General features: G+C 30.0%; 3 protein-coding genes and 1 non-coding gene across 4 annotated transcripts in view; 3 read left to right on the top strand and 1 right to left on the bottom strand.

Annotated features, from left to right (window-relative positions):
- LOC138939806 (echinoderm microtubule-associated protein-like 2) overlaps positions 1 to 2,243 on the bottom strand; it is a 48,615-nt gene extending 46,372 nt beyond the window's left edge. Inside the window, exon 1 of the mRNA XM_070307999.1 lies at positions 1,726 to 2,243. The gene's annotated coding sequence lies outside the window, so the exon portion shown is untranslated. The remainder of the gene's footprint in view (positions 1 to 1,725) is intronic.
- The window catches only part of LOC138939809 (uncharacterized), a 187,735-nt gene extending 180,710 nt beyond the window's left edge, over positions 1 to 7,025 (top strand). The window contains exon 5 of the mRNA XM_070308006.1: positions 6,927 to 7,025. The gene's annotated coding sequence lies outside the window, so the exon portion shown is untranslated. The remainder of the gene's footprint in view (positions 1 to 6,926) is intronic.
- On the top strand, positions 6,376 to 6,457 carry Trnas-cga (transfer RNA serine (anticodon CGA)). Its single transcript has one exon. It is a non-coding gene; the product is annotated as a tRNA-Ser (tRNA).
- Positions 7,026 to 7,115: 90 nt separating the features above from the next.
- LOC138939808 (MD-2-related lipid-recognition protein) lies at positions 7,116 to 11,091 on the top strand. Its single transcript, XM_070308005.1, has 4 exons — positions 7,116 to 7,252; positions 9,680 to 9,808; positions 10,350 to 10,519; positions 10,920 to 11,091. The coding sequence occupies exons 1-4, from the start codon at positions 7,168 to 7,170 to the stop codon at positions 11,001 to 11,003; spliced, it is 468 nt and encodes a 155-aa protein (XP_070164106.1). The 5' UTR covers positions 7,116 to 7,167; the 3' UTR covers positions 11,004 to 11,091.
- The last annotated feature ends 1,391 nt before the right edge of the window (positions 11,092 to 12,482 follow it).

Raw genomic sequence — 12,482 nt, forward strand, 5'->3', positions numbered from 1 at the left:
AGTCTGTCCCTTAATGGGCGATGTATTTAAAAGATGATTATCTTGTTATAAATAATTTATGGAAAAATCTTAACTTAGGAAAATTTATTTTATGCGTTTAAATTTTATGTAAAAAGGATTTATCGTTACAATTTTTCATCAGAATATTAGCGGAATAATTATTAAAGGGAGGCTATATTGTTTCCCATAAAGCGTTTTGCAACGCTCGCGCGAACAGCTGAGTTCTCTCCTCGGTCTTATCGAATTAACGCGTCGACAGTTTGCAACGACTTTAAAATTTTCCATCTCGTGCATCAAAGTTTCGCTAAACGATCTCGTGTGAAGAAGAATGCGATAAATGCGCAATATTTTAACACACGTTCGTGATGTAGAAATGAAATATTTCGTGCTTGCAGATCCAATGATTTATGCATATATATTCGAAGTAATTTTGTGCGATGAAATGAAATCTTGACATCTTGACGTAACATCTTTTATCGTGTAATTATAGCTGAATAAATTAAATGAAACAATCGATATAACTTTCTATATTTAACTTTATAGCATTTAAATACCTTATATTTTTTAACAGAAAAAGAGAGAGAGAGAGAGAGAGAGAGAGAGAGAGAAGCATTCAATCATCAATAATATTGTATATGTATGGAATGCACATACGTATACATATTTTGGTATATCGTGGAAATCTAGTTGTATTTTCGATTAATGGAAAGAAAAAGTTTGGAAAAGATTAAAACACTTTTTTATCGAGCGACACGATCAATTTTCTACGATTAAGAGCATTGCCGATGCATTACCTGTGATTATCTATGTACCTGTATTGCTATAATATCTTGAGATAGAAAAATCCATTAATCGCGAAGGAAACACTGCATCTTTAAATAAAAATGATTAAATATGTTTAGATTTTCCGATGCTTTTAGTAAGTTATGATATAACCGAAATAAATTATTAATTTAATTATTTTAATGAAAAATTGTAACGATAAATCCTTTTTACATAAAATTTATTAATTTAATTAATTTAATTAATTTAAAAATTATATTTAAATCGATAAATGCATCGAAAGTCTTTCATCTAAAAGACTTTCAGTTACAGATTCTTTCATTAATTCGAAGATAATCTTGTTCTCTGAATTCAGAATTAAGATTTTTTTTTTTTTTTATTAAAAAATTTAATTTACGATCAATTGGCACAAAATATTTATTAATAAATATTAAATTATTGCAATTAATAATAATTTCCAATCGAAAACTTCTACTCAAAGAAATTCCAGACTAAATTTAATAATTTGTTATTAGAAAAATATTATTTTTTTGATAAATTATTCGTAACAATCAATTAATTTAAATTACCTCGTTAAATAATAATGAAAATTAATTGTTAAAATATTCAATAATAAGGATTAAATCGCATTTTTAATCACGCGTCTCAATTGTATTTTTGTTAGAGAGAGATCCATTAGGAAATTTGTCATTAAGAGAGAGAAAGTACGTTTCTTCATATCATGTTATCTATGTATATAAACATCGCGTCACCTTCTATAAATCGAAACACTTTTAAATTCAAATTTATCGTAAAATAAAATCCACTTAAAACAATCAATTGCTTTGAATCTTTGAATCTCGTTTCCCTAAGCGATCTCTTTTCGATTTCGCCTGTCTCTTACGAAAATGCGCACATACATGAAGACAAATTACGAGTTTCGCACACGATCGGCAAACGTACCTGGCTAGGATCGCGAAAATCCTCGCCGAGGAGGAAGATTCCTCCTCGGGAAACGGGACGACCGAGTCCTCCTGGCCAGCAGCAATTCACGCGAAGATATTTCCGCGACTTATTTGCATAGAATCCGGCGACGGCGGTTCAGGAATTCCACGGAAAGCGCGACCGACCGGTTAGCTTCCCCGCCTTCCTTCCTTCCTTCCTTCCTTCCTTCCTTCCTTCCTTCCTTCCTTCCCTTCTCCTCGTCTTCGTCCGGTGCGGAGCGTCGCGTTCCTCCAGGTCGAGGGTGAGGGGCCCGGCTTCAAGGGTCTCTTCCTTCCGGTTCCTTCTTCCGGTACCGGATGTATCGGAGTTCCTCGACGAGGAATATTGGAATTCAAAGATTGGCAAAAAGCGTCGAACTAAATGCGCGCGCGGAAATACTTGGAGAATACTTGAGGAACGGAAAGTCGTCGTCGCTTCGTCGGCAACGACGAGCGAAAGGTGCCGCACGGTCGAGAACCCAGCAAGTACTGCTGAGGCCAACAGGTGAGCCATGCCAGCGGTTTACGGCCAGTGGTGTATCATGCTGGTATCCTGCCGAGGGCAAAGTGCGATGTCAGGAGCGTAATCTGTCGCTCTGAGCTTCATCTGGCACGTCGTGTCGGTTACCCGTCCGTTGCCTTCGATCGACAAGAATGAGAGAGGACAATGTATAAAAGGTGCATCCCTATACCTGAGAAGCGGAAACATCTGCATGTTTGAAAGCTTATTGTGAAAGTTGAGAAGTTTTCTATTTATATTTAAAATAAATTACAAAGGGTTTGCGCTTTGTGAATATTTAATCTGTGATTGAGTCTTACGTAGATAATATTTATGATTAATACAAAAATATTTTAGAAACGATAATAAAGAGAGAGAGAAAGTGTTTAGAAATAAATAAAAAAGATTTTATGACCTTTTTTTACAATAAAAATTATAACGAAAAGTTATTTGAATCGCAACATTTATATAAAATATATTTAATATAAAAAATTGACGAAGATTCGTAAGATCAAGAAATGAAAAAGAATGGCAAATAATCAATAAAGATGACAATAGATATATTTAATAATTATGAATATTGTAAGATATTGGAATCTTTGTTGAATTGTTCCTGAATTAAATTGTAAAGCTTTATGGAAGAGAACCGGTTTTCTCCGGAAGGAACATATGTCGGACAAATGTTCCCGGATAATTCACTGACGCTCCGCCGCTTCTCATAAATATCGACTCGATCGCGGTTTCCGACACGAAGAGTTTCTGCATCCGCATTTCTTTATGACAAGCATAGTTTACATTCGTTCATCCGGCAAGTACACACCAATTTTCGCGAAACAACATTGTCAAAATTCTAGAAATAAAGAAAAAAATTGATATAACGCACTGCAAAATCAATAAGAAAATTAAAAAATCACATCGAGCGATCTTGTATTTTGTCGTCTTTCTTTTCTAATATTTATTTTACATTTCATATTGTGTAAACGGTTACCGGATCTTTTATCACTATTACGATTTATCAAATCAATTATAGTGCATTGAAATAAAAAATTAAATTACTAATTATCATATTTTAATTTACAATAGTAATTAATACCATCTTACTATCACACATAAGTATTTATCTAAAAATTATAACTCTTACGTATTCACACGAGAGAGAGAGAGAGAGAGAATAGACTCTCTGACGGCATTAAAGGCGGTGAAGAATGCGAGTTATTGCGCTTTTTATTAATATGCAAATTCTATAATTAATCTAATGCACCTATTACTACTTCTCTTTCTCTCTCTCTCATTATGTATTTTATAATCGCGTTGTAATCTATTATTAATGTCCCGTGAATGAAATTTCATGCATAAAATTTTTCAGAAAAATGCGCATACGCTTTAAGACAAATTCACTATCTTATTCGATCAACTTAATTTTTAAAATAAAGATGTAAAGATGTAATATCAGATTTAATTATCCGATTATAGTAAAAAAAAAAACAATAATTTCTTTATAAATAGAATTTGTTCGTAATGTCTTCGCGATAGCCGTTTTTTTTTAAATATTTCTCTTTCATAGACATTATTTAACGCATAAATTATAAAATTTCGACAAAAATAGCATGTTTATTTATTGTTAGCAAAAAATCTTGCTTAAAATTTTTAATCAATCATTTATTGGTATAATTTTAAACAATACGATACCAGGAAGCGACAAAAACATTACATTTACATTATCTTGCTTCAATATACACAAAAAAATATATTTAAAAACTCTAAATAAGAACTTTTGATCGAGGAAGGCAAAGAGGGAGATCTGGTATATATGAATGAATATTATAATGAACAAGTCTCTCTTATATCAAATTGTAGGTTCTGGCACTTAATACCGCCTGACTTCCTTTAATGACTTTCTTTCTCGTGCAAAGTAAACGTGCTCGTAACGTCGAAAGACGTCCGGCTGTTTTTGCACAATCTTCTTATTCAAATCACTTAGCCCGATTTCGCATTCCGAAAGTGCCTCACGAATCCATCACCTTATTATCTCACGAGTGGATCCTCTCTCGATCCGCCTACGCCCTCCGTATAATTTTCACAAGTTGTTTCTATTTCTTGACGGTGATTGCAGCATCGGAGTGACATAATCAAAGTGTGAAGATTGTCACATTTTTTTTACGCATGGGAACGATTCATTCCTCTACGATTGGATATGGCGCCGTCTGCATTTTTTAATATGTATATATATGTATAAAATATCTACCTAAATGTTCTTGCAATTTTTTAAATTTTAAGAAAAGGCATAAAGAATATAATCTTAAATAATTTTAGTTAATGAGGCACCGAACGAAAAAACTTATGTTATCAATTTTAAAAACAATATATCAAAACGATATTTAAGAATACGATAAATTTCGATTCCTGAAAATATACGATTTCTAAAAATATATATATGATCTTTAAATTCTCATCATGTTGTCGTATCCATATCGGAGCCGACTTAACTTCAATATTTCTTTGCGTCATAATCTCGCTGACGCAATTTATGTCATTATGAATCACATATTGATATTATGAAGATAATCTATTACAAGTTCATTTATGATTATCTTTTTATCGCAAAAATGTTTTATAAAAAGTAATTGTTTATTTAAAAATAATTTATATTAGGTTCTAAATATAATAATAATATTCACAAATAAATAAGATGAGACGGGCAAATGAGAGCCAACGCGATATTTACCGATACTAAACGACTTGAAAAAAATTTAAGTCTCCGCAATATTATGTATGTCTGTTTATATCTCGACCGTAACCTTCGTGTTTTGAAAATTCAAACATCATTAGTATCGTCAATGTTGACGAGTGCTGCTCGCTCCTGATATTATTTTTACTGTGTCAAAGTACGTACGTTCACTTCTTTTATGTAAATCTTTTTTATATTTCGATCTTATTTATGTTTATTATTTTTGTATACAATTACTGAAGATGATCCAATATTCGGACCCAAAAACGTCTAATTAATGAACATAATTACACAGACAGCACGTTGGCTGTCATTTGCCTGTCTCATCTTACTTATTTGTTTATAATTGTTTATTATATTGTTAATAATTACTAAAGTTATGCCTAATTTTACTTGATGTTAAAAAATAGACAAAAAATTAGATTAATAAATTCTTCCGAAATATCGTTATGAAAAGTGACAGCATATGGAGACGAATTATATGTGTGAATTCTTTAACTTTAAATATTTAATATTTAAATTTATGCTACTTTTAAATTATTGCTAATTATTCAATATTAGAAAGAAAAAAAATATAATAGAACTCATAAATATCTTGAGTAATCACAAAGCCACACGTAAAAAATTTCTTTTTATATAATATACATAAATTTTTGGGACAAAAAAAGCTAATATATTAGTTATTAATAAGAAATTAAAAAGTTAAGCTAATTTAAGCTTTAAGTTTAATTTACTGTTTTCTTCTAAATTGTGCATTATGTTTTAAAAATATAACTCTATTTAAAAATTAAGTTAAATTAATATACAAAGTCATCACATATATACAATATATATTTTTATTAGTTTACCGATGGAGAATTCAATAAGAAAAGAAACGTGTGCATTTATTGATAGTCTCCCGACAGATGACGCCATCTTAAAGATTCCTCAGTAGCACATTATTGAATTTTTGAAGCACTTAACAAAGACCAATAATTCAATTCATCTATTACAGAGAAGAGATCAATAAAAGATTAATATATGTAATAATATACTTATGTATAATCATGTCAATTTTAATCTTTTTAAATAAAGTAATATATTTATTATTACGTAATCTTATCTGTTTTGCGCATTTGCAATATTTAGCAAAAATATTGTAAAAGTATTACAATTCTACCATATATTTATCTGTACAAATTTTATATTTTTCTATATATATATATATATATATATTCATCTTTGTAATAATTTATTTATTTATATTAAATTTCTGTATGAAATTTATTTGATATCAATATATAAACAAATATATTTTTATATACAGTGTTGTATTAGCATTCTTTTCGAAATAAATTAACAACATTATTCTTGAAGTGACAGATGTGCTTTATGTACTAACGTACATAAGCGTGATATCAATAGCTGCGGTGTCCGAGTGGTTAAGGAGTTGGACTCGAAATCCAATGGGCTTTGCCCGCACAGGTTCGAATCCTGTCCGCAGCGTTTATTTTTTTTTTTCATTTGAATGTTTCTTCATACTGCTTTATGTAATATTTATGGAATTATCATTAATATATTATATATATGTGTATATAATTGTGTTATTCTTCATTATTATCTTTCATTCGCTTTCTATCGTCTGACGTATACGTTGCTAGCTTGTCTCTGATACATTGTACATTATGTAAATTATAAATGTTTATATTTGTCAGTAAAAAATTATAAAATATTGTTGGTACGTGATTATAAAAGTATATACACTATCGTAAAATTGAAATTCTACATTGGCATCTTAAAACGACACTTCGAAATATACATAACAAATCCATATTTATGTAATCAACAATGTATATAAGTAATATCCACCCTATGCGAGACTAGATAGGATGATTCGATTATCTTTAACAAAGAATCTTACGTAAAAAAAATATCATAGTTCACTTTCTTTCTCTATCCTATCCCGGATATAAAGGGTGAGATCGTTCGCTGCTTAGTCATCGGCGACAGGAACAGAATTCTATGACGCGTTTTGCTGGAAGAAGAGACACGACCATCGCGCATAAGTTCCGTCGTGATCAAGACGCTATCTCAATTGACCTACGGCCCCACTACCCTTTCCCTTCCCCGGTTCACCGCTCCGTTATCTGCCTCTGTACGGACTGACCCTCACGTCGGTCTTCTTTCACTTGGCTACGAACCACCATCCATCGAAGATGATCCGGAACAGCGCACTCTTCCTGATCCTGGCCCTGTCCACGGTCTACGCGGAAGTTGTACACTGGACAGCATGTCCTAACCGTGAGTATCTCTCCTTTACACGATTTGCTAATTAAACGGAGAGGGTTCCATAATAGCATCAGAAGAATAACGGAAGAGTTTCTTGCTCAACATAGTGTCGTCAACGACCCTTGATCGCGCAATTGACGTCAGTCGACAAGAAAGTTGGGGAAAAATTTGGGGGTTAAATCTTTCGGCGGATACGATTGATCGCGTGCTTTTTATCGTTCTCGGAGCGACGAACTCTTATTTAACGCGATTACCATGCATCGTGCCGTGTTCGGGCGTATAAATAAATCAGGGATATCTAAAATTAAAATAGGACTCTCCGCGACCACTTTTATTTGTACATTTTTATTTTCAGTTTCGATGCCTCTATCGTGCGTATTTCGAGAATGACATTATTTACAAGTCTGATGCATTGCCACTGTGAAGTATTCTTTTTATTAACAATATAAACAATATATATATATATTGTTTGTATCAAATTTTATTGAGATAGTCTTTTTCGAGAATGCGAAAATTATTTCTTGTTCCCCAGAGAAAAATTTAATTAAGTTTTAAATAAAATAAAAATAATTTATATTGTATGTATTAACTTATTGCCATTTTGAAAGAAATTAGATTAATTTAGATTGTAAGCTTTTTAATAATATTATTAAAAATATTGTTTTTAAGTGTTTTTTAATATTTAAATAATTCTGAAGAAGTTGTGCATAATTGATTTAATTAAATTTTAGATTTGATGTTTTTTGCAAAACTATACGAAATATACGACATTTATACTAAAAAGTATGGTTACTAAATTTATACTAAAGTATTTATACTAAAATATATGAAATTGTAATTAATAAATTAATTATTGTAAGATTTTAATTTAGATAATGCATTTAGAGAAAGCATTATTCATGCGAGAGATGATTAAATATTATTGCAATATAGCTATTTTAAACAATAAATGATCTATAAATAATGTGTAATTAGCAAGAGAGAGAGAGAGAGAAGGGGGGGGGGGGGAAGATTGAAGCAATAATGCTTCTTTCTTGCAAACAATAGAGGGATTGCTAGATTAAAATAGCATTGCTCCAATTTTAGTCTTTCTTTCTCACTTATTAGTTGCACGAGTTATGAACCTTTCAATAAAATGTGCTTAAAGTTACATTAAAATTCCTTATTTTTGAAATGAAATTTTGAATAGTTTCATTAAAGAAAAGAAGACATTTTTGGAATTTTTTATTTACTCGACTTTATAATAGATGGATTTTGAATTCCATAGAAAATTAATTTTGAATATTGTTTGTTATATTAGAAAAATAAAAAAATCGTAATCGACTTAATGGCACCGATCAAATGTAAATGTATTGAAAGATTTATTAAACATCTGTTACAAACATGCTGTTTCTAGATTGAATTGAATTGAATTGAAATGTTGAGTGATACTCGCACAGAAATGTATTGTATTTAATTCGAAGTTAATTTATGTTGTGGAATATTAAAACGATAATGAAATAATATCTGATTAAAGTTACAGAAAAAGGAACTTAGAAATGTATTAAATGATAAATTAATCCGAAAATGTTATCATCCCAGGAGCGAAAAATTTTAAATGAATCTCATGACGAAGCTTACGCTTCGCTTACGCGAAATTTCTCCGTGATAAGCGTTTGATAAAAGCGAGAATTATTATAGATGAAAGCAGCTCGAAGACTTAAATTTATTGTTCGTAGAAAAGAGCAGTTAAACCTCAACTTTCCGGATAAAATAGTTTGGGAAAAAAAATCTACTAAATCAATGAAGCGGCGAAACTTTGACATAGATAGAGGTGATATGTTCGCTTGAAATATAATTTAATAAATTTTCCGTGTATTCGCCAAATATTTGTGGGAGTTTTTTTACGCGTATTGTAATTTATAACTGACAATGAGTTATCTTCGGAAAATGAATCGAACATCCGGTTCGCGATTTCATAAAAAAAAACGAGAAAGAAGATCAAGATGCAAAAATTATTTCGCTTCATCTAGACTTGGGAAATTTTGCTGGATTGTATGTAGTTTTGAACTACAATAGCTTGCGTCGATCCGCACAAAAATTGCGCCATCGATGACACGTGCCGCTTCTTTTTATGTTTCTTTTATTGCAATTTACGCGCGCTTATCTTATTACTTCTTATACGAAAACAACGGATTGTATGAAGATGCATAAAGATAACTCAAAAATATTATAAATATAATATCCATTATTTCATTCATAGCGTGTGACGCAAGTAAATGATATTTTCTTTTTACACATATTTTATAAAATAATCTCTTCTTATTTAACATTTTCAACATATTATGATTATTCTTATTCTTAATGCCTCCTGTTGTTATTTAAGTTATAGACAATAAATAAGATGTGAGAATTTTTTGAATAGACTCTCTCTATAAAATCTTGTCATCAATGTTTCAGCTGAAAATGTCATTTCTGTTTGTACTGTACACGAAGTACGTGTAAACCCATGCAGGGAAGCTGAAGAAAGAAAACCATGTTCTTTAAAAAAGAGTCGCAATGCGAGCATAAGTTTTGACTACACTTCTGGTAAGTATAATCAAAGTTTTTTTATATGCTTCATTCATATTAAAATAATAAGAATGGATTGCAGAAACGTTAATTAGATAATCTCGAACTTTATATCTTAGAAATAAGCAAGTTGGTCATACTTGGTTTAGCTTACAATTATATGCACATTTTGAATTTTGAATTTTATATGTATATAAAAGATATATCGAATAATAGGATATGTAGGAATCATTAAAAATTATGTAACGATCATTAAATATTATTATGAATTGTAGCAACATATTCTAATAAACTATTATAAATTAGAAAAATTTTTTAAATAATATTATTAATAAAAAAAATCAATGGATGGCCCTAATATTTCATGTGTTAACGCTTATAAGTCAATATTTTAAAATACAAGAAAATATTATGTAGTAAAATATAATTTATAAACTTTAAAAGATACCGTTAATTCTTTATTTCAACTTTGAAAATAATTTTCACTCCGAATTAAAAAATATCGATCTTAATACTCAAGATGTATAATAAAGTATTAATAATATATATTTTATTCCAGAGTTCAGTGGTGATTTGTTGTTCAGCAGAGCATATTGGGCTTCGGAAATCGTAGATTTACCATTTTTGGGTATGCCACTTGACGCTTGCACATCTACCGTTTGTCCAGCTACGCCTGGTCAAAAACAAACGTACTCGGTTATATTGCCAATCTCTAAGAAATTCCCCGCGGTAAATAATTTTTAGATTTTATTGTAAATATTCGTCATTTTTCATTCTTACCTCATACTTGTCATACTACATTTATATATATATATATATATGTATAAATAATTATGAACATTTTATAATACATACTTGTTTATCACAGCTATCCTTTTCTCAGTGTTTTATTTTATTTTATGTAATATTTTTTTACATATGTATGATTCATATAAATGTTGATCACAATAATTCTTTTACATTGAAATCTATTCAAATATTAAAGTTTAATATTGAAACGATAAAATAATTAGGAATAGAAAATTTAAATGTAATTTGAGATTTAAAAAGATTCACAATGTATAAGTATTTTTTACGTGGAAGAGAAAATCAATCTTAGAATATTATTTAAAATATATTTCTGTTACAGCGAACGTATGATCTCAAATGGAAATTGTGGAACGAGCAAGAGCAAGAATGCTGTTTTATGTTCCAAATTAAATTGGTGAAGTGAAGCTGTTCTTAAATCCAATACATCATCCTTCACAATGATTATAATTCGTCGATCAATAATTTAATAATAAATGAACTATATATCCGTATTAATAATGCAATCTTTCATTATTGCCTTTATACTGTGTCAAACATGATAATCCTTATCATAATATAATTATTAATAAATAACTTAATAAAAAACATACTATTATTATTTATCAATAATTCTTAAGGAAAAAGAAAAAAGAAAGCTCGACGTATATAAAATTATATATTTGATTGATTTTTAGGGGGGATAAGGAAGAGTTCTATACGTGTGTGATTTTTGCAGTATCTAGGTGTGCTCGGTCTTTAACCTGTATTTACAATAATTATATATTTATTTGTAATGTTAATAAATCAGATTATAGATGGCTTGATTAAATAGCACAATAAAGTCACACGATATAATTCACATCCACTAAAATATATTTAAAAAAAAATATATATTTATCTGTGACATAATTATTTCAATTATCCATAGATAGCTTTATCGCAAAGTAATATCGTGTGCAATATATATTATAATAGCCGAATGTGAAAGAAATAAAACAATAGCACCTTTACTCTATATATTTAAAAGTAAATCCATTTCTATACTAGCTAAGTCGTCACTTGGTCTGATTATATATATATATATATATATATATATATATATTTAATTCTACTTGTGTCTGCGCGTAAAAATAATTTTTGTTATACATAGATTATAGAAAAAAACCAATGTTTCGATCAAGAATATGATTATTTTATTAATAATATATATAATTTAGATTTACACATTTGTTAACATTCATTAATACATAATAGTTATTATTTGTCTGATTGATATATATATATATATATAGTAACTATATATGGAATTGTTTGCCAACGGTACAAAGTTATGAAGCAACATCATATTGCGAGCATGTGTGAATCGGCCTATATATAAGATATCCCCTTGGTAGACAGACAAAATATAAGAGTTCGACGATCGTTCGTTCAGCTACACACACGGTGACATACCGCGCGACGTGGCGCGGTCTCAGATGACATCAATCAAAGACGAGACCGCTAGAAAAATAATTGGCCACAATTGTTAAATTGTGCATTTCCTGATAAAAGTGGCCGGAAGACGGTCCCTCGTCGATTCTGTCGAAATTTACAATACGTAATCAGAGACATGCGAGTTCATATCGCAATCCCTTTTTAAGCCATTTTGAATTCAATTCGCTTTTTTCCCGATGTAGAAATGAGAGGAATGTGCGTCAAATATCTCCATTCGTCGGATATATTATATAATAGCGGAAACATTATTTTCCATTCGATCATCAGTTAAATTCGATGCGATCAAACGATTCTTACCCACTATTAATTAGATAATTATCCCTTTAATTACTTCTGATGTTTAGAAATTTGGTCGCCGGAAAAGGATCGATAGAGGAGGAGGGTATCACAGTTCCATTTATCTTCATAT

Source organism: Polyergus mexicanus, unplaced genomic scaffold (assembly GCF_030449975.1).
Source record: "Polyergus mexicanus isolate NDT 795.1 unplaced genomic scaffold, iyPolMexi1.0 SCAF_15, whole genome shotgun sequence".
Lineage (NCBI taxonomy): Eukaryota > Metazoa > Arthropoda > Insecta > Hymenoptera > Formicidae > Polyergus > Polyergus mexicanus.